Source organism: Streptopelia decaocto (assembly GCF_964273445.1).
Source record: "Streptopelia decaocto genome assembly, chromosome: 1".
NCBI classification, from domain to species: Eukaryota; Metazoa; Chordata; class Aves; order Columbiformes; family Columbidae; genus Streptopelia; species Streptopelia decaocto.
In genome coordinates this window covers 68,600,785-68,625,076 of record NC_138663.1, presented here as the reverse complement: position 1 = coordinate 68,625,076, position 24,292 = coordinate 68,600,785, and the positions used below count along the sequence as shown (strand labels likewise).

The window sequence follows — 24,292 nt, the reverse complement described above, 5'->3', positions numbered from 1 at the left end:
ATAATACACATAAGACACACATGAAGCAAAGCAGGAAAACAATGGGACACAACTGAGCCAGTTCAGACCAAGGACCTGCCTTGCCCAGTCTCACGTCTCCAGCTATGCCCAGATTTCATTTATTGCTTTCCTTTTTCTCTTCCAGCATCAGGCCTGGGTTTGGTGCTTCCCCTGCCTCCCACCGTGCTCACACCAGAGCCCACTACTGGCAAGGGCCCAAGCAGCTGTGACATGGGGCTGTTTCAAGGAGGCTGAGCAGAGCTGGGCACAACCCTGCTACCCTCCCCTGTCCATCTGTCTGCATATCCCTCCCCCTGTCCTGAGCCCACACTGCCCTCCCTAGCACATACAAATGTCCCTGCTGGCAAAGCCCCTTGGCAGAGGGGGCAAAAAGTGGCCAGCTCTGTGCCAAACCCATTGTTGGACACCCCGGTCTTCCCCTTCCCTCCTCAAAAAATACCTCCTCCACTTTGCCTGGGGTGAGTTGACCACCCAAGCACACTTGGCGTGATATCCCCTCCCATGGCACCAGGATCTGTCTCTGTCCTTGTGCCCACTTGTGCAAGAGTGGACAGTGGATGGTGCCAGCTAAGTGGGTCAGTTGCTGATGGGTTTTTACATACATGTGGAAGAACTACTTCGAGAATGGAAAAAAAAAGTTAAGGAAGCGGGAAAAAAAATATGTCCCCAGGGTGCACAGGCAAAATCCAAAGCTGTAAGGAAAACTGAGAGAGATGCAAGAACAGGACAAGTGTATATGATACTTCTCCACAACCGTTCTCATTTCTATCCTGCTCAGGAGACAATGGCAACCAGTGTGCCTGGCTAGACCCACCATCCTCTGCCTTCCGAACAGCTGGCAAAATTTACTGAATCAAACCTCAGAGCATGCCTGAGATGGACGTACGTCAAGATAACTGTATCTTCTTTCCTTGCAGACAGAGGAAAGATATGTGATTTGCACGTTTTAGAGCTGAAACTACCGGGGAAACCCTGATCCTCAGTTAAGCTCTGACCACTAAAAACAGGGGCTCCCCTTAGAAGGCAACGTTCTGTTAAACAGCAGATAGAAATATAAGCATTAGGCTGTGAGATAGCATTTCCCTTTCTGTCACATGAAAGATGAGTTCATTATAGAACATCCTCTCTCAAGCCTGTAGGGAAAAGCTTGGAGGCTCACAGATAAAACAAATTGAGTTATGTCTTCCTTCGCTTTAAGTGGGTACAAGGATTTTTATTGTCTGTAATGTTAGCAACATTGCATCGTCCAAAAGACCTTGTTCATTTATCAACTTTCTTAAAAATCTTTTGTTCACAAGACTGCTTGTGTGTGTGAACACAGAAAAATTCAGCTCTATCTAGTATCAGCCCGCAGCTGTTCAGTGACAGAAGGACTCAAAAGCTACGGATATGAACATGGGAAAATCCACCCAAAGCAGAAGGAAGACACAAGTAAGCAACAGCTGCATGACAAGAATATGCTGTTTCTGCAGTGTGAGGGAAAAAAAAAAAAGGCGCTGTTGTTATAGTAAGCATCAGAAAGTTGTCACCAAACATTATAGTTGTGATTCAGTTTAGAAGAAAAGCAAAATTACATCTCCTTCTAACTTTCTCTAGGTATCTGATGCTTTTCTGGACATATGTTCTGATTCTCTGATTCCCAGCAGGGTCTGGAAACTCTGAGCCAGAACCTGGGTCCTTTGAACCATCTTCTAAGCACTGGAGTCAGCAGATTTCAATCTGTCCCTGACTTTCACAGGGAAAAGGACAAGATGAGAAAAAAAAAAAAAAAAAATGAGTCCCCCAAACCTGCTAAATACTTTCAAACCCTACTTTCATTTATTTATTTATTTATTTATTTTGATTATTCATAATATTGCTGGGCTTAGTCACAGCATGTTGGACTCGTGCTTTTTACACTTACTTAAACCAAACAGATCCCAGGCACAGCAGATTTCTAAGTGTGTTTTCAGAGCACAGATTGTCCATCAAGCAATTGTCCCTGAGACCCCACAGCCAGAACAGGAGACTAACTCTGGCTTTCCCAGCTCTGAGGAGTTTCATCTTATATTTCTGCATGGACTCCACTCTTGTAGGCCCTCTACTTTGTAATTTACCACCTCAGGGATAAACATCTACTAAGAAGCATGGCAGATCGACTGTGTAACATTTCTAAAAATAAACAATCTCTACTTGAGATATGCAAGAAAATATATAGAGCTAAATAACGCAACAGAAGAGCCCATCTGCACTTTTCTGTGCCTGGTTCTTCACCATCCTTTATCATCCTCTTTCCAGGTCCTCTCAGGAGAACTTTCTTTCATTCCTGCACAAGGTCTCTCCACATGAAATTCAAGCCTTTCTTCTGCAGCTCCTATTTTCAGGTACTGTCTCATTTTTGAAGGACTCACCTTTTGCAGAAGTATGTTTCTCTCTTCCTTATTTTCCTCCCTAAGTTTTCTTTGCATATGGCTTCTTAGCTCTGCTTTTCCCTCAATCCCTGCCTGCTCCAGAGAAGTTGGGTAGCCTGACCTTTTCGAGGATGGAGCAATTCCTGTGTTATCTGAAGCTAACGAGCCCATTCAGGTGCCAACAGTCTCTAATAGTCCATCTATTCATAGACAGAGAAACCAGCTCCACTCCCTTCTTTCCTAGTGCAATGTTTGTGAGATAAGGGAACAACAAAAGACAGTCCTAGAATATAAGGGGGAGAGACAATATACAAAAGGAAACTGGGATTCTATATTGTGCATAGATTATTTTAAAATAATACCTATCACATCCACTCTGATGGGGGACATCACAGAATCACAGAATCATAGAATAGTTTGGGTTGGAAGGGCCCTTTCAAAGGCCATCTAGTCCAACCCTACTGCCATGAGCAGGGACATCTTCAACTAGATCAGGTTGCTCAGAGCCCCGTCCAGCCTGGCCTTGAATGTCTCCAGGGATGGGTCAACCTGTTCTAGTATTTTAACAGCCTCATTATAAAAAACTTCTTCCTGATGTCTAGCCTGAAGGTCTTCTAGCCCACTACCCTGACTCTGTCTGTGGACAATACCTAGGGAAGCACTGAAGATTAGGATGAGGAGCTAGGAACATTGCCCCAGGAAACAACTCCCTGTTCAAAGGGGTTATTGACACATGAAGATGAGTTGAAAGCCCAGGTGAGAGTTTCAGCATACAGTGAAATGAGACAGTGGCACAACAGAGTTTTGCTGGGGGTACAGATTTTCAACATCAGGGATGAAAAAAAAGCATAACTCACAAACCAAGAATGGAGACAGGGGAGGAGACAGTGGAGGAGATCTGGAGGTTTCAATGAAGGAGAGTGGTATGGAATATGTGCCAGTGATTTTCTTAGTTAATAAGGTGGTTTAGTTCCATTTACCAATAAAACCCTTGTCTACAGATCCTGAAGACTACTTCCTGATCTATGTATATGGAGTTATGTCAGGGGACAGCAACCACCTATCAATGCTTCTTGCTGTTTTTCAAATACTCAGAAAACTTCAAGGTGATGGACAAATGTTGCAGCCGGGCAAACTCTGAGCAGGTACAAGGGAAAGGTTCTTCTTCCCTAAGAGTGATACAGCAGCAAGACAGATTACCCAGAGAGGCTGTGGGATCCCTATCTTTGGATATTTTGGCTGGATAAGGCCTTGGGCAACCCAGTCTATCTCGCAAGGTGGCTCTGCTGTGCGCAGTGTATTTGACTAGATGACTTCCAAACTAACTCCCTCTATGAGACACGTTTCTCTCAGACCTGTGCATATTTACATCCAGTAAAACAGACGAAAGGCAGCACCACCCTTTAGGGAGCATCAAGTCATGCACAGGAAGTTGTGTACGCCTGTGAACGTCAACTTTAGAATCAGGGAAAACGGTAATCAAGCAAAAGGGTTTCCTAGTCAAAAGCAAAACAAAATGCTGTAGAAGCAAGGTAGCAGAGCTGCGGAGAGGACATTTCTTCTGATAGCCCTGGGAGAAGCAGCCCTTGAGAAATCACTCACCATCGCCCTGATGCTGCAATCCCTGGCAAAGTGGTTTTTTGTTCCTGTGGGTTGCTGGAGGAGTTTTGGGAGTTGTCTAGTGGCAGCAGCAGCAGATTTTGCTGAGACTTGTGAGAATTTCTTTCCACTTCAACAGGAGGGCAGCTATCACTTCAGCTGCTTTCCTGTCTCAGCCCCTGCCCAAGCGACATCAGGAGTTTTGCCCAGAACAAAAAGGAACCTCTTAAAGATTTCGGATGTAGCTCAGACAAAGCAGACAAGATCTTCACCATGCCTACCAAAACACCTCAGTCAGCCAAAAACTACCTGCATGAAAGTGCTGGGAGCTTAGATCTGGAATGGTTGGGGCTAGAGCTTGAAACAAAGGCATTTATCACCCCTTTCCAGAAAGGCAGAAGGCCAGTAGTCCCTGAGGTCTTTTTTCCCCATTATTCACACAAGTGCCCAGCAAAGCCTCAAGGGCAGCAGTTTTGAGCCTGAGGAGCTGGGTGGCGAGGAATGGTAAGGAACTCATGGGTGAGAGGGGTTTCATACCACCCACCATTTCTTCTCAAGAAAACCACATCTTCAAAAGCCATGTGGCACCTGGCAAGTGACTGAAGACTCTGGGTGTTAATTGCCACTGTGAAAAGGGGCACAGCCTTTCAAAATGCTTTAATTTCATTACTAACTTCAAAATGCATACTTCTTCATCTGTAGCTCACTGGTGCTGAGACACTCCGTTACAGAAATAAAGTACTGCATTCACAAAAGAGAAGGAGAGAAAGAGAAAAAAGAAGCAAGTTATAGTGCTGCGTTCAGGTGGTCATCAATATTATACGCAAGGTCATATTTTTAGGCTATTATTGTTTTATAAGTAATTAATTTTCCCAGGTGTAGATGTAATTGTCATAGAGCAGAGTAGTACAATATCTGAACTGTTTATCTGTGGAATAGCTTTTAATTTACCAGTTTTAGAAGAGGAAATTAACAAACAAAATTGTTTACTTAAATAGAGGGCTTTTATTTACAGTGTTTTATTTTGGTTTACTCTTGTTTTGTTTTCATTTGGTTTTATGTGCTTCTCTGCGTGTCAAGCAATAAAACTTTCCTCATTCTATTTGTTTGTTTGACTACATTAAGAAGACCCAAAGTCAACAGATCTAGAGAGTATTTCATAGTCCCCAGAATGCAAAGGAGACATCCAAAATACTGTATCAAAGGGTATTTAAGTCAGAATACTTGTGAAACTAATATTTTTTTATGGACAGGTTTTGATGATTTTAGAGACGAAATAAGCCAAGTGCTGAGGGGAAACATAATTTTTCTTTCCTTTAAAAATCCACCTATTTTCAGAACTCAGATGTGCTCTATACATCTGCACAGAATGAGATGTCCAATTTACGTCCATAACAAGTTGTCACTTAACACAGTCATTCACATGGGTTCCAAAACAAAATCTCGTACTGATGTAGCTCCATGTAAAGTTTCTTGCTGTTTGCCAGACAATATGTGCTTCATATGTTTCAGTAAACTACCCAGCATGGGACCCTGTGCAATGGTAATTCTCTTACTGCAGATTAACAGAACTGTTATACTTACTTTCAAAATACAGCTGCTTCTACGAATAAATATGATTAGTTAGCATCTAACAGCAATGTAAAGACAAACAAGGCACGCAGTATCCCTTCCCAGTTCCCCATAAAAGGATCAATTTGCTATGAAGGTCTTCCTTCCCTCTCTCCTTTTTGTATATATAGACCTGGGCATGCTACAGGCATACATTAAATGTAAAATATTTGCCTCAGTGTAGGTAGAAAGAAAAGACAACGGGATTGAAGCTCCACATTTGTTTTGGTAAGAGTAAAACTACATGTATTGGATCAAGACTGAGAGACCATAGAGCAAAGTCAGAACACTACTTCTGAAGGAAGATATGTGACAGCAAGATGCTTTAAAAATTGGAGAAAAAAAAGATTGCACATTTAATGTGGAAGCCTTCTTTAAATTCACTGTTACAAATATCCCAGAGACCAGGGAAATCACACAGCAGAATGCAAGAGGTTAAGATCACAGTCAATTTTAAGCAGAAAAGCAAGCTGATTCTGTCACCTTCAGATCCTATCATACTGTTAGTGATGAAAGACATATCAATGGTTCATACCTGCAATTTGTCAGAACTGTTCCTGCTCTGTCAAACATCTGCTCCAAAAGCCACACCGCTTCTCCCCACACCACTTCGCAAAAAAAAGAATGATTGTGTTTATGTACAGTTCTGCATACCAGGGGCCCGATCCTGTAAAAAATGTCAAGTGCTCTCCCTTTCAATTGATTTCCTGGTGTGTGGGAGGCACCTGTTACGTGTTCCCGCTCCCTGCAAATGCACAGCAGCCTTATCACCCAGCTCACCGAGGAGAGAATCGAGCCAGAAGCACTCACTGCAAAGTACATGGCACCCCTGCAAGATAAGGCTGTGGCACCAGGAGAGTTAAGCAGAACAAAAATTTCCCTGTCTCCCACATAGCAAGAAAAATCCCAATCCTAGACTTTCAGCTCCAGAAGAAATTTCTCGTCGGTTCCGACTCCTTTGCTGCAGAATCTCACCCTAATTCTGCATGTGCCTGCATTACCGCAGGTGATAGGTTTTATACAGATTCATAGATCCAATACTTTTAAGGCCACAATACATCACAGGGATTACGTATCTAGGTGTATCTACGTGTAACTAGTCACAGAACCCCACTCAGTAGCTCCTCTTTCAACTCTGCAACTGTGATTTGTGGTAGATTTTAATTTTTAGGCTTTAACCCCACCTAAACTTAAAGACACAACCCTAAATAAAATATCAAGGGATTAATTAAACTTGCAGTTGAAAAGTTCACGTTGTTGTTCACCTAAATGTACTGCTATCACTTTTGTCATCCTAAATCTGCCTGAACTTCTCTAGATTTCTCTAGTTTATGTTCTTGTCAAACCTGGGAGTCTCTTTGGGCTAACTGAAATGAATTTATGAAGTCTTCCAGCCTTAAGCATGAGTCTCAGGTACACAATCATTCTTGTAGCTCATCTTTTGAGTCCCTTCCCATCACCCCTAGTAAGAAATCTGAGAGTGGAGTTGTGCACTCCTTGCACTGGGCACTGCAAAAACACAGTTTCTAATTACTGCTCCGAAGAAGTTTAAACTGAGGAATGAGAAAGAATAAAGAAGAAACTTTGCATAAAGCAGAAAATAGTAAATAATTAAACATATGTTCAGCAATCACACATAATTCATTAGTTAATGCTGTAACTGTTGTGCCTGCATAAAATCACCCTCTAAAGACAGGTATAGTTTTATTACAGGATATATTTCACCTGCTCGGTAATTATGTTGTTTAAGGTGGCTGTTAATGATAAAGCAGCCACTACACATGTATTTAGAGTTGAAAATTGCCTGTACAATTAAAAATAGCTCCTTGAAAATGCATGGGCAATGCGCAGCCGTTCCTGAGGTATCCAAATAATTTTCTAGTCTTTAATCAGAAAACAGAGGAAAGAAAATATGATTTTTATTATGTTGTTCCTGTTGAATGCACAGCATAGAATCATGGAATTTACCCTTGAACAGCTAAAAATCAGATATTTAAAATTAAAAAAAAAAAAAAAAAAGAAGAAACTACCAAGATAGGCTGCTTCCAGTGACCGAAGCTGGAATATTTTTATTTTAAATCTACTACACATTTTCTTATCCACAGTGTTTGTTTCCTTTCGGGGCTTTCCTCAGCTTGGACAGTGGAAATACATTCATCTGTTTCTTTTTTGGCTTCCAGTCGGTTTCACTTTCAGATTCTCACATTTCACACTCCAGTCTTCAGGTTTCAAGCACTGCAAGGGAATACTTATTTCATTTAAACAAACAAAAAACCTGCGGCCGCCGGCGCGCACACACAACATGTCTATCGGTCTGCGGTTCAAATGCAAAGCTTGATCCCATGCTGTCCCCCGAAGCACCTTCAAGATGGTTTTCTGGGATTCGCAAAGAAAATAAATTAAATAAATAGGAGTGATGACGAATTAAAGATCTATTTTTTAAAAAAACGCGAGTCGCCGGGTTTTGAAGCGCTCTCGGACTAACACCAATAAAATACCATTACATATTACCGATTTCGTGATAACTGAGTGCGGGTTAATGGTGAGGAGACGTGACACCACAATTTGATGACCTGAAGAAGAGGGGCTCCCAAAACATAAGTGGTGACCGCGGCATTGCTCCCGGGCGGCTGCGGTGAGGTTGAGGACAGGACGATCCCCTCCCACCGGGCTGTGGGGAGGGCCAGCAGCGCGGCTGTCCCGGGGCGAGGCGGCAGCTCCGCGCAGGGCGCAGCGCTGCTCCGCGGGAGCGCCCACCTGGGGCTGCGCGCACCGCCGCTCCCGGAGCCGCCGACGGAAAAAGCATATACCGACGATGCTTGATTTAATCATTTATGCTTTTAAACGGGCGAAGCAGTTCAGCAAAAGAAGGGGAGCAAGTGCGAAAAGTTTTGGTTTTGTTTTGTTTTTTTCCGGGGGGAAGGGTGGTATTTAACATATGGCACTCGGTAATCTCTACACGGAGGCTGTTAAAACATCTGCTGCCTCCAAACGCATGCAGCAGCGCTCGTGGGCACGGGGACAAGGCGAAGGGGGCAGCTCGGGCACGCCGGTTTCCGCGCCCGCGGGGCGCCCGACGGCCGCCCAGGCTGCCTACGCGCCCACCGCGTTTCACAGGACCGGCGTTTCCCCTTTGGAAACGGTACAGAGTATAAAAAGGCCGTCGCACCGGCGAAAAAGTGGTGGGGTTTTTTTGGTGTGTGTTGGGGTGGGTTTTTGTGTCTTTTTAATGACGTCGCTGCAGATCAGCGGCACCTCCGCGTGCAGAGCTGGCATGCTTCCATTTATTGATTTAGGGTTATGTTTTGTTTTTCCTTAATGGGACCCCTTCCCCAGCAAGGTGGCGGGGAGGCAGCTGCCCGCCCGCGGGGCTCTTGGGTGCTCTCCCGGCGGCCGCCCCACCGCAGGGAGCGGGGGGCCCCTGCATCCCTCACCCTGGTCGCCGCCGCCGGCAGCCGCGCCGTGCCCCAGACATCACTCCACTTCGGAAAGTCGGTGCTGGACAATTAGGACACCCGTTGTCCTCCCCCCCGAAACCCACATAAATCACAATCGCTGCATTGTCGGGCTACAAAGCCAGACGGGAGCGCTTATGAATTTAAGTTTGGAGAAGGAAAACGTGCGCTGACACAACACGCTCCCTGTTCACAGGAGTAGCCAGGAAGGGGAAATGAATGGTGGAACTTAAAGAGCCTTTCATTGCGGAGCACGCCGCGCCGCAGCGGGTCCCCGCTCACCGCCCTCGACGTACGGCGGGGGGTGCCCCCTCCTCGCTGCCTTCCTTCTCCCTCCTAACACGCGAGTCTTGCCGGGCAAAGCTCTGCCCAATTCCGCCTACGGTGGGCTCGGCCCCGGTAAGCTCCCGCCTCGGGGGGGTGGGCGGGCGAGGGGCCACACACAGTGCCCGGCAGCGCCCAGACGCCGCCGCCGCCACTTCGTTTCAGCTGTGGCCGGGACCAGGGGGGCGCGGAACTGATTTTGCGAGGAAATGCTGCTAGTTACGCGTGAAGGGCCCGGCTCCGTGTTGCCGGGGACGGGATGGGAGTCCTGCTGGCTCTTTGGTGGCAAAGTAGACATTTGCTCCTACGGGCGGCTTAGGTGCTGGGCCGTTCCAGCCGGTTTTTGCAAGGGACCCCCTGCCGCTGGACTCCGCAGAGATGCCACCCACGGCAAAGCTGGTCCCATCCCTCCCATCCTTTTTGATGCAGAGGGGCGAAGGCTGGCGAGGGATAGGGTGCGTTTGCCCATTCGCGGGCAACGACGGCCGGTCGCCCGCCTTCCTTGATGCCGGCAGGACCCGTGCCGCTCCCGGGACAGGCGGTGCGGTCAGGTGAGGGGGCTGCATCTCACCCCCTTTCCTCCCGGGCTGCTTTCGGTGGCGGGCAGCATGCGTCCTTAAAATATAATCTGCCCGGTAACAATCAGCGCGCAGCGGCGAGAGCCCCAGAGCTATTGGCTATGCAAATGGAGGGAGGGGAAGCGGCGCCCCAAACTCCCCACTCACACTTTTAAGGCGGTATTTCTTTCCTTCCCGCTTAGCCCACCTCCACGGCGCCCGGGGCTGGGGAGGGGGGGGGGGGAACGGCCGCTCCGGGGAGCGTGCTCCTCGCATGCCCCGCGGGGCCGCCGCCGCTCCGCGCCCACCCGGGCAGCTCATCCCCTGCCGGCCCCGGGAAGCTCCTTCCCCCTCGGGAGCCTCTGCTCTCCGTAGCAGGCAGCGGCAGAGACTTCGCAAAGTTGACACATTTTGCAGGCGGGGAGCGACTGCGACGGCGGCGAAGTCCGAGTAGGGTTGAAGTCACCCGGTACGGGACATAACTTCTCTCCCTCCCCCCCCGCCCGGTGACCTCTCTCCCTCCTCCCTCCCTCGCTGCGTTTCCTAGAAAGTTATATCAGTGTGGCCATGCCGTGCTAAAACGGTTCCCCTGCTAGTAGCGCGTATGTGTGCCAGAGGAAGTAGCATGGTGATTGTTGTTAGATTTCAGCTCGCGAACGCCGCCGAACCCCCACCCCTCGAGGAGCTTTGGGGTGTTCTTCGGATTTGCTGTTAGGCTGCAGTTAGCAGGGAGCTGTGTGCTCCCTGCAGCTGCAGATTAAGGGGGTACCGGAGGGGGGAGGAATGAATCAAGGGCTTGAGCGGGGGGAACGGGGCGTGCATCTGGCACCCTGCTGAGCCCCAGGACATTTCATCCTTCGCCCCCATCGTCTAGGTAGGTACAGAGGGAGAGCCCGTAGTTTCTTACAATAAGAGGGGGGAAATAGATTGAGACGGGCACCCGCAGAGGAAAGTGTGGAGCGGATTTAATTTGGTTGCTGGAAGGAAGAAAAAGAGAAGCTGTCATTTGTGTATGTGTCCCTATACGAGGGCCTCCTGGTTCCTTGTTAGCTTATAGAGAGGAAAAAAAAAAAAACGCGTTTGATGTTACGTCTGACCAGCTGCTGTTCTCCATAATAACAAGAGAGAGAGAACTGCCTGCCCTTGCGAGTTGCGTCACTTTGCTTCAACTTTAGGCTAGAAATCAAGAGAGAGAGAGACGAGTTTCAAGGGAGGCAGGAGCGAGCTGGAAAGCCCTGCCGTCTTCCTCCCACCCACCTACCCCTCCTCCTCCTATACCCCTCTCCTTTCCCCACCCCTTTCCCCCCCTCCAAAAAAAAAAAAAAAAAACTTTTCCATCAGAGAAAGAGGGAGATCTCTTTGGAAACATGGAGCTGCTGTGCTGCGAGGTGGATCCCATGAGGAGAGCTCTGCCTGACCCAAACTTGCTCTACGACGACCGCGTTTTGCACAACTTATTAACCATAGAGGAGAGGTATCTGCCCCAGTGCTCCTACTTCAAATGCGTCCAGAAGGACATCCAGCCCTTCATGAGGAGGATGGTGGCCACTTGGATGCTGGAGGTCTGTATCCCGGTGCCTTCCCCCGGCCCCTCGGAGCGGTGCCGGCCGGGGCAGGGGGGCAGCAGGGTGGCCGGGTGCGGGCTCCTCGCCGCTAGCAGCACCTCCGCCACACCTCGTCCCCCTCTCGCCCTGCAGCCTCTTGCCCCTCCGGTCGCGGTGGGGGTTCTTGCGTCTTCCCTTCACTACCTCCTGAGCTCACCCGGTGTGCTGCGGTGGGGGAAGGGGCGCGGGGAGCATCGACAGACCCCGGTGGAACTTGCCCCTTCCGGGGGGCTGCCGCAAAGCGGGGGTGCTGTAGGCGAGGAAATGGGGTGGGGGGCGGAAGCGAAGTTGGAAAAGTCAATTTCAATTAAAAAGCACAGAAAAGCCGCCTCCGGCTGCGGGCGGCCGGGAGCGCTTGAGATGGAGGCTTTTCTGGGAAAAGGGAGCTGCGCCCGGGGCAGGGCGAGGGACGGAGGGTGCCCGGTGCCCCCCGCGTTTTGCCCAGCGAGGATTTTGTGCCCACGTATGCAGTGGTGAGGACGTGCCTTTTTTTCGCCATGTTGCGCTGCATGCAACTCTGCTCGGAGGCGCCGAGCCCGTCTTTACCCCTCCTTTCTAAGAAGGGGCTCGGAAGTGCACCCTGTCGCTGCACCCCAGTCCCCCCGGCCTGGCAGGGGACTGCTGGGGCAGTCCGAGCGGTCGGCGAATCCCCCCTTCGCCCCGATACTTCAGGCGGAGCGGCAGCGGGCCCAGATCCCTGCAGACTCGCTTGCCTTGCCCCGGCCCCACCACCCATCATTTGCCCCTTCGGATCTCCTTTGGGGGAGATCTTTCCCGGACCAAAACCCCTGGGTTGGAAAGAACAGGCTCCCCGCTTGGTTTTCATGTGCGATTTGTGCTTTTTCTCCCAAGCTCCGATTTTTTGTAAATTTTTGAAACAATTTTTTCGCTCGCTCCTGCTAAAAGGAGCCGGGCTGCTCGGGCTCTCCCCACCCCACCTCGCCGTCGCTGTGTCTCCCGTCCTTCCCCTCCCACGCTGGATCGGGGGCACAGGGCTGGGGGACACCCCTCGGGGGAATTTTTGCAATTGTCGGAAACGATAGGGGACCGTCCCAGGATGCCACCGGCACCAAAACCGGGACCCCCGGGGAAGTTTTAATATTTTTATCGATTTTTTGAAAATATGACGAAATCAAAAAAAAAAAAAAGAAAAAATTGGGTCGCAAAAAAAAAAAAAAGTCGGAGGCTGCTAGCTTGCTGCTGGATGGGGCTCTTCGGCTCTCCCACACAGTGTCTTGAATTCATTTCTTACTGAATGAACTAAAGGAATGTGAAAGCCGATTGACAGCCTTCCCAGCCTCTCCAGAGATCTCCCCCTCCCCCAAAATTTAGCTCCCCGGGAAACAAAAATAGCAGGAGCCATAGCAGGGAGGCAGTGGTCTATTTTGTGGGATCACTCATTTATTTATTTTTTCCTTCTTTTTCTCTCTTCATTCCCCTCCCAACCCATCTTCCCTTCCCCACGCTCCTCGCTTTGCAGGTCTGTGAAGAGCAGAAGTGTGAAGAAGAAGTTTTCCCTCTGGCCATGAATTACTTGGACAGATTCTTAGCTGTGGTGCCCACTCGAAAGTGCCATCTGCAGCTGCTGGGCGCAGTGTGCATGTTCCTGGCCTCGAAGCTGAAAGAGACAATCCCCCTCACAGCCGAGAAGCTGTGCATATACACGGACAATTCCATCAAACCCCAAGAGCTGCTGGTAAGCAGCCCCCTTCCACCTTCTCTCCAACAGCTCTTGCACTGGTGGTCTTCACCTTCCCTCTCCCTTTCTTGCACGGCGAGCCATCACTTTTGCCACCACCCTCCCTTAAAAAAATCACGCTTTTGACGGGTTTTTACACACGCTGTGAATTGCAAAAAAAAAAAATGCTAAAGGTTCAAGAAAAGGGTCGACCCAGAACCGCGGGCGTGTGGTGCTGGGGCGGGAGCAACAGGCAGGACCTCCCTGACGGCTCTGGCTCCTCCGCAGCCGCCCGGCCATGTGGCGCTGAGACCCGCTCCCCGCCCCATCCACGGGCACAGCGCTGCCGGCGGGGACCATGTCCCCCGCCCTCCGCACAGACACACACGCGCTCTGTCCCCCCGTGGGTGCGGGTGTGGGTGTCCCCGCACGGGGACCTCGCGGGGCCGGCGGGGAGGTGCCGGGCGCACGTGCGCGGGGCGGGCGGCGCGGGGTGGCGGCGCCACCTGGCGGCAGACACGCGGCAGAGGCGGCGGGCGGGATTTGAGTCCTGGAGCGGCTGCCAGGCGGCCCCGCACTCCTGGCGGCGGCGGGACGGGGGGGACCCGCTCCGGGGGGATCCGCTCCGGGGGTTCGCCTGCTGCGGAGCCCGCTCCTCCCCCAGCCTGTTCAGCTGCTGTAGGTGCCCGACGGTGTCACCGGGGTGGGTTACTGTCGTTGCTAAAGGCCAGGAGGACTTTTTTGCCGTCGCGTGGGATCTAGGCAGGTTCTGATGCCAGCGAATAAATGGCTGGTGTCACAACTTGGGAAGCTGTAGGCTTGCCAGTGTGGCTTCTGCAAAGGTGGTTCCCCCGTAGGTTATTGCTGAGGCAGGTGGCGAGATGAACATTCAGCTTGGGTTAAGCATCGCCGTGAGTAAAAGTCACGTCTGGTACTTTCCATGGTGGTGCTTCTGCTGTGTGCAATTCAGACATAGTGCAAGCAGAAACAAAAGGGATCTAAAAATATTAAATGGAATAATTAATATTTGCAGAGCGCTCCATGGTACAGAGCATAGGCAAGTATTTAAGCCTCTCAGTGAGACGTATATCCAGTCAGATAGCTTTGTTCTCACAGATCCTGGTGAATGCACGTAGCCAGCGGAATCCCAGGAGAGTTTCTCCTATGAATCACTGGATGAAGGCAGTGGGAATTCCCCCCAGGGAGGGGCTGGGACTTCATGCTTCTGCAGAGTAAAGAGCTTTGCCCTGCAAACCTTGCCATGACTGTCAGACGTGAGGTGTCCTGTTGATAGTCCAGAGTGTTGCAGCAAGTGCTGTGGCCGCCGCACAAGAAGGTGTGGAACAGTGTGCCTACCTTTTTGTGCCACCTGGATTTAAGCATGTTTTAAGTACTTCCCTGTAGTTAGTCTTCTAGAGTAAGTGCGCTTCTATACCAAAACATACCGTATTAGTAATGCTGCAAAGGTCAGTTTTTACTTAATGTAATTGCTGTTATGTTCAAACATTCTACAGGTTTTCTTGAGAAATAAACTAGTTTCTGGGGCCAGTTGCATACATGAACATGAGTTTTCAAGCTATGGAGCACTCTGTCATAATCCAGCAGGAATGTCTGTAGGAAAGTAACTTGCTGTTAAAGCAGGCATCTATTCAGAGAAACGACTGCAGAAATGGCATTGTGGGGTCCATGTTTATGGTTTCTCAGCAACACTGGTTGACGTCTCCTCAGCTGCAAAACTAAGGGACTTTTATTTTCGACTTGCCAGCTCTACAAGTTTAGCTGGGGCTCCCCTCCATGCTGGGCTCCATCAGGCTCACACATCATCAGGACTCAAGAACCAGTGCATAGAATTTAGTTCATAACTAATGGTTGATGCATGAGACAAAAATGAGTCCAAGGCCTGAGCTTTGTTCACTCTGCAGGGCACTTTAAGGTATTCAAAACTTATTTTCAATGTTGAAGCATGCAGGTCTAGCCCTGCTTGAACCCTGTGGCCAGTTCTGTTGATTAGATACCACTTCTACATGTAATCCTATTGCAGGGAATGGCCAGGAGTTACATATGTGCCCAAGCTTTCTTTTGATTTCACTGGAAGTTTTGGGCGTGCAAAGAATGTGGGAATGGATCCTACGTGATTTATTGGCAGATAATTTACACAGGTCAGCTGTGTTACATGCATTTCCTTTCTGCAAAGCCTGTCTTGAAGTAGTTCAAGCACCATCAGATTTATCTGCAGGAGCTTTTGAATACAGTTTTGGGAGAGAATGCCATTAAGCTAACTTCCCCAGTGTTAAAAAAAACAGTGTACATCTATGTTATTTTTGTGCATGGTTTTTCCCTAGGACTTTAAATGGCTATAAAGTAAGGACTATAGCCGTTTAAAAGAAGTTACTAGGAAAGGACCACAGTGACCTTGGCAATATCTAATTGCAGGCTAAACTTTCTGGGTGGGCATTCAGCACTGGATACAAAAAAAGTAAAATCTTGGCAGGAGCTGCCAGGTCTCATTATATTCAGTAGAGCTTGACATTTCCAGTGTTTTTTACAAAAAAAGTCAACAACTTCAAAGCAGTAGGGACATATGGAAAAAAATGTTTGAGCAAAACCAATTCAGCAGTGATATAATTACAATCAGAGAAATAAGTGAGGGGGTTTGTTTTCCAGGTTTGCTTATGGCTTTTCTTTTCCCTTCCCCATCCCTTTACCCCCTTGCAGGAATGGGAGCTGGTGGTGCTGGGGAAGTTGAAGTGGAACCTTGCAGCCGTCACCCCGCACGATTTCACCGAACACATCCTAAGGAAGCTGCCTCTGCCTAAAGACAAGTTGCTTTTGATTCGGAAGCACGCGCAAACGTTCATTGCTGTTTGTGCCACAGGTAGGCCGAGGTGCTCTGGGTGCTTCTGCTGCTGGCCCTGCAGTTGAAAGGTCAGATGAGTCGCTGGTGGTACGAGGGCTTCTCATCCCCTCCATCCTTAAGTGACGTGGGAAGAGCCACTCAAGCTGGTGGGACTGTTTGCAAAAGGCTTCATGAATCAAGCTCTGAAATGGCGTATAAACAGGATCCATACAATTGGGGGCTGTCCTGCTCCTACTAATGTGTGGTGCTTTTGTGGTAAAGTCAATAAGACTGGATCAGACGGTACAATTTTTCTGCTTTGCCTGTTCACTTAATTTTTTTTAAAGGGCCACAGGTCATTTGTAAGGACAGATATGGGATAACCAAACTACTGGAAGGTGTTATGGCAAATTAGCCCAAAATGCTTTGGGCTAATGCATTAAATTAATGGCCTTGTACATTTTTCATTAACTGGACGCTGGCCAGATAAAGGCAAAAATTGTATTTTAATGTATATTTGATGCTACCTCATTACAGAAGCATAGGGAATTACAACTTTTAAAGTTTGTTGTTTTTTTTTTTTTTTTTTAATTTGGGTTATTTCTCTAACTTCACTCTCAAGAACACAGTGAAACTAGTCTGTTTCATATGGAACCATTACACTGCCCTTTTGTTGTATGGTTGTCTGAATACAGTTGCTGAAGATTTAGATGACAATCATTCCTTCTGTGGAAGAGAGACTTTTATACCTGTCGGCAAAACACAATTCTTTGTTTGCTTTTTTTTTTCTTTTCCTTCCATTGACTTTTAGAAAATAAGTGTACTCTTAATCTTCATCCGAAGGATTAACAGTTAGACCACTTCTTAGAAGCTAGACCTGTAGACCTGGAACAGATAAACAGCATGTAGTGTTTTCCAGGGTTATTATCAAGTAGCGTATGGCTCGGTGTTTGCATTCACTACAGTTTGACATACCTAGCCCTTTGTCATAGAAATAGTTTTGCCTGCGTGTTTGCAGAGGGAAAAGAAAGACGGTGTGCAGCTGTTGGTATGAATGTCTGCTGATATGTCTGCTTGATATTTGGGATGTAGTGACTGCTTTTACAATGCAGGCGAGTTTCTGCTACCTCTTTCAGTCTGTGTTAGAGCATCTTACATTGGCTGAGTTAGGGTAGTTGAGTTTTTGGCTACCAATGTGCTCAAAGTCTGCAGGATCACTCTTGGTAATTCATCAGTCATTTCTGGACTGATTAGATTTTTACTCTAGGATTAATCTGTTACATCAGCTTTGCCTTCTCTCCTTACCTAGGCTTCTTTCACACCGTTCTTTTTCTTCTAATGAAGGTGGTCTTTCTCGTGGACATTTCCTCACAACACCATCAGCCATCAACCTCTGACGTATCTGGATGTTGTCTTCCAAACCAGACCAATCTTCTCTCTCTGTTTTCGCTTTAACCTCCTACAATAGTGTGAGAGACATAGATTTAGTTATGATTTAACTTTTCAAATTCTGGTCTGTAATCCTTTGCCCTTGCAGTTTTCCTTATAATTAGATCATCACAGCACTGTGGGCCATGAAGGAACTTCCAAAGTCTGTGGCTTCTTTCCACCTTTTCTCCATTATTTTTTTCACAGTTAGCTCCATGATTTACTAGTCCATTTACCAAGACCCAAAATAGCATCCCCTTTCCAACCCTTAAACCAATCATGCACTTCTTTCATTTGTTTCCCACATGTGATCTGCTTCTCATGTTGTAAGTCTCCAATGCAGGAACTGAAGTCCTTTACGGAGAGTTTAAAGAGGCAACAAGTCAGTTTCTTTTCTTGCATGTGAAAGACATAATTTGCTGCATACAGAGCTTCCCAGAAGACAGGGCACAATAGTGGTGGCTGTAGATTTTCTTTTATTCTCATCTAATTTTCCACAGACCACTCTGTTGGCATTTAGTTTTGAGGAGGACCGACAAGCCCTCACTCCCAGTTTTCTACCTCATTTCCAGTTTACTAGCAAGGTACTGCCCCACTATAGAAATGTTGTGTTATTACTACTGTATTTCCCTTTCACTGCCATTCTTCTCAAAACTTGTTCTTGCCCTCCTTGGTGAAGAAAAGCCACTTCTCATCAAACTTCCCTCCAGATCCAGTTGTCATTTCCTTTTCTCGTCCTATTTGTTGCAGAGCTTTCGTTGGCCACTGAGTTTCTTCTTTCCCTTTCTCCCTCAAAGCTTCTGCTCTCCACCGGCTTGGGTTAAGCCTGCTGTTTCATTTCCCCATTTGCCCTCTTTCAGCAGGATGACCTCCTTTGACATGTGTCTGCCTCTTCCCTTGCTCCCTCCATGCAGTTTTTTAGCCCAGTTTTATCTCTTTACTGTCGCGAGACCTGACCTTGCTGGCTGGCTAACAGATCTGGTTTGGAGCACAGCACTGAGTATCTTTTTATTTCCTGATTAATCTCAGTGCAGCTTTCTCATCTCTCAAGTATTTTTTTTCTTCTTCTGTAGTGCATCGTGCAAAATCTGGCATATTTTTAGCTTTTCTCCTCTAGCCTGAGTTCTTCATTATGAACTGCTCCATTTTGATTTTGCAGCAACAGTGGTATACCAGAAATTCCTGAGTGTTCCCTGCCTTCACAGAGACACCTGGGATCTTGGTCCTGCAGTATTTTGCATCACCTAAGGGAGATGGGGAAGCGGCCATTAACAGTTCTGGATGTTGTGCTGTTGAATCATTTTGATACACATCTCTAGTCTCCTTTCCAGTTGAATGTTATGCAGAAGGAGGTGATATTCAGTTCTTTTGTATATTTCTCTTAGTCATGTTCTAGATTGTTGTCATTCTCTCTCTCTGCCTTTATTTTGAGCCCAGTTTCTGAAACAAGCTGCATGGATCTAAATCCACAGCCTCTCCCCAGTCCTTGCAGTGATTAAGGATTCTCATGAGCATGGCTGAAACTGGAGTGTATCCCTTGTTGCTCTTGGTCCCATTTGAATGTACGGCTGCTGAGCAAGACAGAAGCTGAAGAAGAAGTTTTCTCGTTCCCCTGCCCTGCACCCACAATGCTTTCAGGAGCCTCCTTCTTCACTGCAAATGACTGGAAGTGGTGTTCACCCACAGCCTGTTCTGGCTGTGCTTCCAGCACCATGGCCCTGCAAACAGGGTGCATCATTAAGCAAAAACATGATCTGTTGGCTGGGAATTGCCCACACGTAGGCCAGCTTTCTTCAAGCTGCCTTGCTTGCTGTGTGGGAAGCACATATAGATTTACAAGCACTGGCATAGCCTAGTCTGTCATGATGTCATTTGTTATCTCATCCCACTAGTGGCTCCCTATCCAAGTTAAAACCTCCTTCAGGAGTCTTCTGCATTTTAAAGGCGCTAAGAGCCTGCATCTGAACCCTCCTTACAATAAAGCTTGGCAAAATTTATGCTTACTAATTTTTCAGCATGGGAGGATCCTGTTTATCTGTGAGCCCAATGGAGATCATCCTTCTTCTGCTCTCTGGGATCATTGCTTTGTACCTTTTGTTCCTTCCATGTCTCCTCACATGGTGTTCCCTAGTTTGTGAATGTTTTCTCTGGGGTTCTCTGCTTGTATGTGCCATGCTCCAAGCCAAGGAATCGCTCCTAGAGTAGTGGGAAAGGGCACTGGTTACAGAGCTGCATGCAGACCAGAAGAAGACCATTCCTTATTTCCTTGACTTCAGTGTGTCCGTCATTTCTTCCAGGCTGTTCAGAGTCACAGATGGACAGCGGCTTCCTTGCCTTATGCTCTCTTGTTGGAGGCTCTACGTGCCACTGTTTTGGTGCAGGATACCCCTTTCTATCTCAGTGCCTATAAGGGAGTGGGTTTTGAGGGAGGACGGGCTGCACAAGTCAGGGTTTCCAGAAGAGGAGCTGTACATCTCTGAATGCAAACTGTAAAGGAGAGGTTCATCTCAGTGAGAAGGTTTTCAGTGTTTTATTTAAGTGGCATGCAAAACTTGGAAGCAAAAGGCTTTGCAGACTTGCAGAGACAGAAGGCAACTTGTGTGGATTCCTAGACTCAGCCCTTTGCATGGTCTCTCCTGTGCTTCAGCCGAGTCCTATGGCAGGTGAGATGTTCCCATGATGGATACAATGCAGCATCTCATAGACTGGTGGCTTTCAAAGTCTGTGTCGGCAAAGAGGCTAAGAAAGTGGAGGAAAATTTCAGCTTTAAGTCAGTTTTGTAGTGCGTGCCAAACCTCTGCCCACTGTTGCTGGGACATTAATCATCTGCATTTGAAAGCTGAGAAGGCTTTTTTAAAACTTCTGGGCCAAATGCTGGGTCCTCACTCAGACAGAAGTTCTGCGGAAGTCAATGGGAGTGTTGTCTGAGCTAAGACTGCAAGATGAGGCCCAAAACCCTACTAGTGATCTGGAGGGTAACCACATGGAATGCTTTGTATCACTAAGAGGCATATTAGGTCCTCAGGACTCCTGCTGGGCAAGTCTACTATGCATCCTTCCCCGCTCTGCCAATAAGAGTAACTGGGGTCTGTCCCTGCAGAGGATAAAAGTATGATACAAGTTTTATTCAGGACCTATTCTTTGCAGAGGGAAAGAAGTCCACAGAGGCCTTCTTGTGTGAATTAATCTCTTAGAAATAAAATACATGTTGCAAAGTGGCAGTGATTACACAGATGCATCTTGCATGACAGAAGAAAGAGTAATCCATATCGATTTGTTGCCATACAAAAGAAGGCTCTTGCTTGTTCCTGGGAGAGGCAGCTCCTATCAACATATTGAGCTTTCCAGAGAAATGAAGCCACAAGAACCATGGTAGCTCCATCAACAAGTAGCAGGAGCAGGGGAGTGTTTCTTGTGAGCAGACTCACTCTTTAAGTTGTAGGACCCATCAGATGTGGGAAGATGAGGTGGAAGGAAATGGAGGAAGAGAGACTCCACTGCTACAAGCTGGTGTAATTCCTGTGCTGCCAGATAAGTTGCCCTCCTTCCTACCAGCTGCAGATCTGACCTTTTGATGGCTCATGTGCAAACAGAATCTTGATCCTTGGTTCAGCTTCCTTACTGAAGGTGTAGAATAAATGAAACTAAAAATCAGTGCAAACAGTTGTTCAGGAATAGAGTTTATGATCAGCTAATAAGCAGGTTTTACTAAGTACTCATATAATTTACATACACTGTTTAACGTGTTTCCCTCTCTCTACCTCACTTGGATGGCTGTGATGTACCATTAGTATTTAGGATACTTTAGACCCAGTTGTATAAAGGCCAAATACTTTTTGCCTTACTGTAGCCTAGTAACAGAATTAGGCATATGCTCTCCTGCCTACTCAAAGAATAGAAGCAGGTCTTCATCCTATTTTACTTGACAATTTTTTGTTTGATTGTACTTGGCACAGCCATGCGCTGTTTTTAAGGGCTGAGGAGTTGTCTGGTTTTGCCTTCAAAAGCAGAGATAGTTAACATGGCGAAAAATTGCTGTATCTTGTAGAAATAACAAGAGCAAGAGAAAAAAAATGGCCAATGCTGTGAAACCCAACTGCATTTGAAAAAAAGGTAGCACACTGATGCTGGAATTGCATTTAGATCACAACAGGCAAGAATTAAATTCACTGCTTATATCTTTCCCTTAGACCTTTCTTCTAAACTTACCTGGTACAATGTAGATGCATGCTTGTCCTCATAGTAGAGTCATTGGCTGGGTAACGTTTGAGGCTGGGTGAAATTTGACTATTATCTATATAATTTTATAGCCCATATAGATGACTGTCATGATTATGTTCTCCTCATGGAGTTAATGTTCTTTTTTTTTTTTCCCCTATGCGAAAGCATTGTCTTCCTCAAGACAGGGGTTTCTAATTCACCATTTGCAACTCTGAAAATAAACCTCTATCAAATTATAGAGATGAAAACTGGCTGTTAAAAAACCAAAACAACAAACCAACCACAAGCAAGCGAACAAACAAACAACCTGTGGCGAGAGTCGTAACAAGGGTCATTGTAAGAAGGTAGAGTTCCCACCTGGCTTTGGCACACCGAGAACATTCAGCCTGGATATTTGTCAATGTTCTTTTCCTTCCGGCACTTTTCATTTGTTGGCTGCAAGTTAGGGCTTCCCCTTGCAGGACCTCTCTGGGTTCCTGTCTCCTGTTCCCTGACTGTCAAACCTTACATTTTCCTGGCTCGGAGGTCGTGAAGTCCACTGGATCAGGAGAGAGCCAACAAAACAGCTTGGCCACGGCATGCAGGGTCCTAAAACCTGGTCACTGCTTACATGTGCCACACAGGCAGAAGAACATCCTCGGTACGTGCATACGTGCGTGCCCTGGCTGTGTTGGCTCCAGTCTGAAAGCAGAGTGCAGATTCATGGTACCCTGAATTTGTTCGATGGCTCCAGCTGCCTCATCCAGAGGTGGCTGTGTTTCAGAGGGCACCGTTTCTTATATCGGCTTCTTGTATTTCCAGCATTGAAGTTAGTTAAGTTGCGCAAGGTTGAACCCTTGTTTTTATTAAGGTCCTTTAGGAAAAAAGTTATACCTATACGGGAATGGTATGGTTTCTGCTGTTTATGGCCTGGGATTAGAAGGTAAAACAAGTCCTGCTTTCTAATAACCCAGTTCTTCCTTGACGTGCTCATGTGCTCAGATTTTTGTAGACTACACGTTGTTGCCCTACTCCTCTGACTTCTAATGAGACTCTTTTGTGCTTTGCCACAGAATTGCATAAATCACAACAAAGTTAGAGACAGTGCAGTGTCTTCGGCACGGGCTTTGGGTGCTTGTTAGCCAAGGTTGTGCATAGATCCGAAAGAAGGGTTTAGCCCATAGCCTTGCTTCAGGTGTCAAGTAAGAATTGCTTTTTACAAGATTCCCTCTGTAATTCAGGGTTCAATATCTCCAACAAGGACTTAAAGTAAGAGCATCTATTTCAGCTGTGTTTAAGTCTTCTCTCTCCCCCTTTTACTTTGATTTTTTTTTTTTTTTTTTTTTAAATCTCAGGGCAAGCTTTGACTTAATTCTGGGAGAAGTTTTACCTGGGTGGAAACTGAGTGAGGCTGGTGGGACTTGGCTTGTTGTCATGGGGGAAGTGGGGATAGAGGTATATGGTTGAAAATAATGTGTAAAAAGCTTGTTTTGAATTTCTTGATGGAATGTAAAGGACTCAGAGGGGGGTTATGCATCCCCTCGGATACGGTACTTAATATTTATGCTTTCATTGCACCTTGACAAACATTTCACGTAGTTATTGCTTTGCTTGAATATGGAAATATGTTAATTACGGCCTTTATTCCGCTGCCTGCTCTTTTCCTCAGCCTTTTCTATTCAACCCTCTAGGTGGCCCAGCACAATGTGGCTTCTTTTCTTTCAATGAGCTCTTTCCACACTAACAGGGTCCAGGGTGATGTGGAGAACCATGTGCACAAAATTGGTGCACCACCCCCTATCCCTTTGTGGGCATGTCAGGTTAAATTCATATCAGCAGGAGGGTCACTGCCATGATTTTCAATAGCGCGAGATGAGGTGATGACTTCAGACAATGGTGCCACACTCTCCAGTTGGAGACACTTGCCTCACCAGTTGCAGTAGTTAATTAATATGCTAAAAATAGAAGCCAGTGATACAAATCGCTGCCTGTTGTACAACAAAGACTGGGCATGTGTAGCTTTGATAGCCAAGTTTATGGTGCTTGTTATGGAGGGAAGTTAGTTTAGAGCTAGAGGCAATCTAAGACTTTCTGGATGCTGAGCTTTAGTCACCCTGGGCCTCTGGCCATTCGCTCGCTGTCTCATTTGCATTATGAATGACATTAAGGGAACTAACAAGGTTATTGGGCATAGAAATGTTCTCATGTGACCCCACGTGGAAGCAGACCTACAGCAGTGCTAGTTGGCAGGGGCACTGTGGCTCTTTATTCAGCTTCCTAGGAAGACGGTTTCCGGGAGAAGATGTAAAATCAACCAGGAGAAAACCGGCATTTGGATAACGTGAAGGTCTTGATGCAAGCCCCTGGGAGGCAAGGAAGTTCAGAGGGCAGGCTAGAGCTGTGTCCTTCACTCAGCCCGCCGTGCCTGGCCAGTGCTGAGCGTTGGGTGCAAGACATGGGAGATCCCTGTTGCTTGGGTCTCCCCACCAGCCGCTCAGGGCTGGGTGAAGCTGCTCCGTGGGGGCTCAGTGACCACACATGAGGGTGTGGGTCCATCTGGGCCTCCGAGTGGGTCTGTTTCTCCCTGCT

General features: G+C 47.3%; 1 protein-coding gene across 3 annotated transcripts in view; it reads left to right on the top strand.

Annotated features, from left to right (window-relative positions):
- The first annotated feature begins 10,087 nt into the window (after positions 1 to 10,087).
- The window catches only part of CCND2 (cyclin D2), a 38,744-nt gene continuing 24,539 nt past the window's right edge, over positions 10,088 to 24,292 (top strand). Inside the window, exons 1-4 of one of the 3 annotated variants that reach the window (XM_082069783.1) lie at positions 10,088 to 10,426; positions 11,299 to 11,519; positions 13,042 to 13,257; positions 15,955 to 16,114. In XM_082069783.1, coding sequence (XP_081925909.1) covers positions 11,325 to 11,519; positions 13,042 to 13,257; positions 15,955 to 16,114 — 571 coding nt within the window. In that variant the 5' untranslated portion in view covers positions 10,088 to 10,426; positions 11,299 to 11,324. Of the gene's footprint in view, positions 10,427 to 10,528; positions 10,836 to 11,298; positions 11,520 to 13,041; positions 13,258 to 15,954; positions 16,115 to 24,292 lie in introns of those variants that run through there. The other 2 variants (XM_082069782.1, XM_082069784.1) reach the window with 2 other exon arrangements.